A 2,736-nucleotide genomic window follows, 5' to 3' on the forward strand; every position below is an offset into this window, starting at 1 on the left:
ATTCGATAAGGGGATTATCGCTGCCGTTATAATGCCGACGGTGTGCATAGCAATCCAATTTGCCAGATGCGCTGAACACTGGGGAGCCAGAGGATCCGTCTGAAAAACAAGTATCATAACTGAGTGTGTCGGAACTCCACAACTCTCGTAGAAAGCTTCTTCGGGTAAACATAGGGCAAGCATTCAAAATAGGAGAGTACCATTTTCTCAACTCCTCTCGATGCTGCTCTGGGTACTTCTCTAACCGTTTCTGTAGAGGAATCACGGCACAATTGTCTAATTTCTTGTTCTGGCCCTCCGGATGACCAATTATATAAACCAAACCGTCAGATGGCGGGGAGGAAATTTGTCCCACCAGGCCTGGAGGAAATCCATTCCCACGATCTCTTAGTTTTAAAATGGCATAATCTAGATTGTCATCGGACACTCGAATCCACTGCTCAACAGAAAACCAGTCAGCAGCAGGAGGGCAGGACCCCTTATAAGTGAAATTTACACGTGCATATTTGCTTATGTCTGGCCACAGATGCAGATCTTTGCCTTCTCCCAGCATAAACTGTATAATATGTCGACAGGTGAAAATATAACCTTCATTGAAGACAAAGCAAGTACCATTGACTCTTCTTCCATTATGCTCCCATATTATGAACCCAACCGACACACTAAGTTTAGTAAGATGTTCATAGGTTGCAATGGAAGTAGAAGTTGAAGTCACTTTTCCAAAGTACTCTTTATATATGTTAAATTGTTGCAACGATGAGAGGTTTTCTTCTCTTCGTTCTTCCTGAAAATACTCCTTCATCTGAAGTGCCTCTTTGCTAAAATTTGGATATTGCTTCATTATACCTATGCCCAATATTTGAATATTCTTTAGCCAGAGATCAGCTGCCTCCTTCCCGAGATCCCACTCGGTAATGTAGAGCATGCCCAGATGGGGCCTTTGCCTAAACCGTGAGTTTAGTTTAATATATTTCTTGGAAATACAATATCCATAATCGTAATATTTTCTCATTCTGGCCATTGTCCGGTGTCTTTTACCTTTGATGTCATGCCCTAGACTTCGTGGTGAGAGAACCTCGTCTCGGTCGTGCTCTACATCTTCAGTCTCTCCATCTTCCCCTGGTTCATGGGTCTGCACCTCAGCCTGCATCCGAGCCCGGGGACAGACGCCATCGGTGCCGTCGTCATTCTCCTGATTTGTGTTCTTACCGGTACCTTTTCCGACAGATCGCTTTGTAGGAATGTCCAGTTCTAAGACTTTTCCAGCTACCGCTTCCACCGGGGACTGTTTTCCATAAACCTTCTTATGACCTTCCCTTAGTTTCCACTGCAATTCCTCCAGGTCAGACCGAAATCGGCCATCTTTGCACAGAGCTTCTTGGACGGTCTCGCCCTTCGAGGCATAGATGCAGAGAGCGCGTCCATGTTTGTGAAGTTCCCCGAGCTTCGTAATCTTCTTTGTCGTCTTCCCCACAGCGACAACACGAAAGAGAATGTAGTCGATGTCTGGATTTTCACACTGGCGTAATATCTGATGAGCTTCTTGGTCACTTATTTTTTGACCGACTGTTATTGTACAATGAGAATCTGGGGGTAGGCACTTGAGAGGCATTCCTAAATTTATATATCCTTTCATGGTTTTCTCTTCATAAACAATAATGTTCTTATTAAAACAATCCTGCATCCTTGTACTGAAATCTACATTAGCTCTCAAAGCTGAGTAGATATTCTCATGGAGTTCACCATATGCTGTCAGTTCGCTCCAGTCTGATTGCTTGGAGCTTTTGTGTAAATTAAAGGTGAAATAACGCTTTTCACCGTTGCTTGGATTGGGCTTCGGAATTTTAAGGGCTGCTTCCCGCTCATGGGCATCACTTTGAAGTGCACTGGTGCCGCTACACTCTCCTGTATCAGAGGGGGAAGGAGCGACAGGTGCGCCAGCCCATATCTGCTTCATGACAGTGTCCTTGAGATATGAGAGATAATCATGTTTTACGTTATGCCAATCATAAAACTCCTGGACGTGCTGAATAAAAATTAGATAATCTAATGGCTACTTAATAATGGAAAAAAAAGGTCAATCATTCCATCACCAGAGATAACCATTCTACATTTTGTTGTTTTTCCTTTTTGGCTTGTATTGTTTTACATGTACATAGAAATCTTATACTCTTTCTGTTATGCTGTGCTGTATAGGGGTTTCTCTTTCACTAAGCAGTCTAGCAGTACTTCCGATGTCATTAAACAATCTTGGAAAATACAATTTGACGGGCCATGTGATATTTCGCTGTATAATCATTTTTAATCCATTCTTTATTGTGAGATATTCAAATTGATTCCAATTTTTTACTCCTCTGACATGACAAACATTTCTACACATAGAACATTTCTGTCTGCCCATCTGATGATGTCCAGAGGACATAATACCCAGCAGCAGAAATACCGAGCCTAAGGCTAGAAACGGACTTGACAACATATCTGCTGCCGTACTGCTGTCCAGGAACGTGGCATCATTCACCTGCTGTCCACTCAAAAGCATTTTCGTGAATTATTTTAAACCCACCATGTGGGCGATGCCTCAAAAGCATTGTCGTGTTATTATCCTAAACATTTGCCAAACTGATAGGCGAAATGTCATCTGATTTGATGTTTTTAAATCTGCATCTACTGAGTTTGTAGTAAAGCTCGACTTCTTCAATACATCCTTTGGACATCTGGAACATCACCCGTCCAAAG

The 2,736-nt window shown here is 42.5% G+C and overlaps 1 protein-coding gene across 1 annotated transcript; it reads right to left on the minus strand.

Annotated features, from left to right (window-relative positions):
• Positions 1–39: 39 nt before the first annotated feature.
• On the minus strand, positions 40–2,230 carry FAM111B (family with sequence similarity 111 member B; the record flags this gene model as incomplete). The annotated part of the gene is made up of 1 exon (XM_011387608.2): positions 40–2,230. A coding segment is annotated over exon 1 (1,918 nt), but the record flags the coding sequence as incomplete, so codon positions are not given.
• Positions 2,231–2,736: the final 506 nt, after the last annotated feature.

Source organism: Pteropus vampyrus, unplaced genomic scaffold, assembly GCF_000151845.1.
Source record: "Pteropus vampyrus isolate Shadow unplaced genomic scaffold, Pvam_2.0 Scaffold1000006001, whole genome shotgun sequence".
NCBI lineage: Eukaryota > Metazoa > Chordata > Mammalia > Chiroptera > Pteropodidae > Pteropus > Pteropus vampyrus.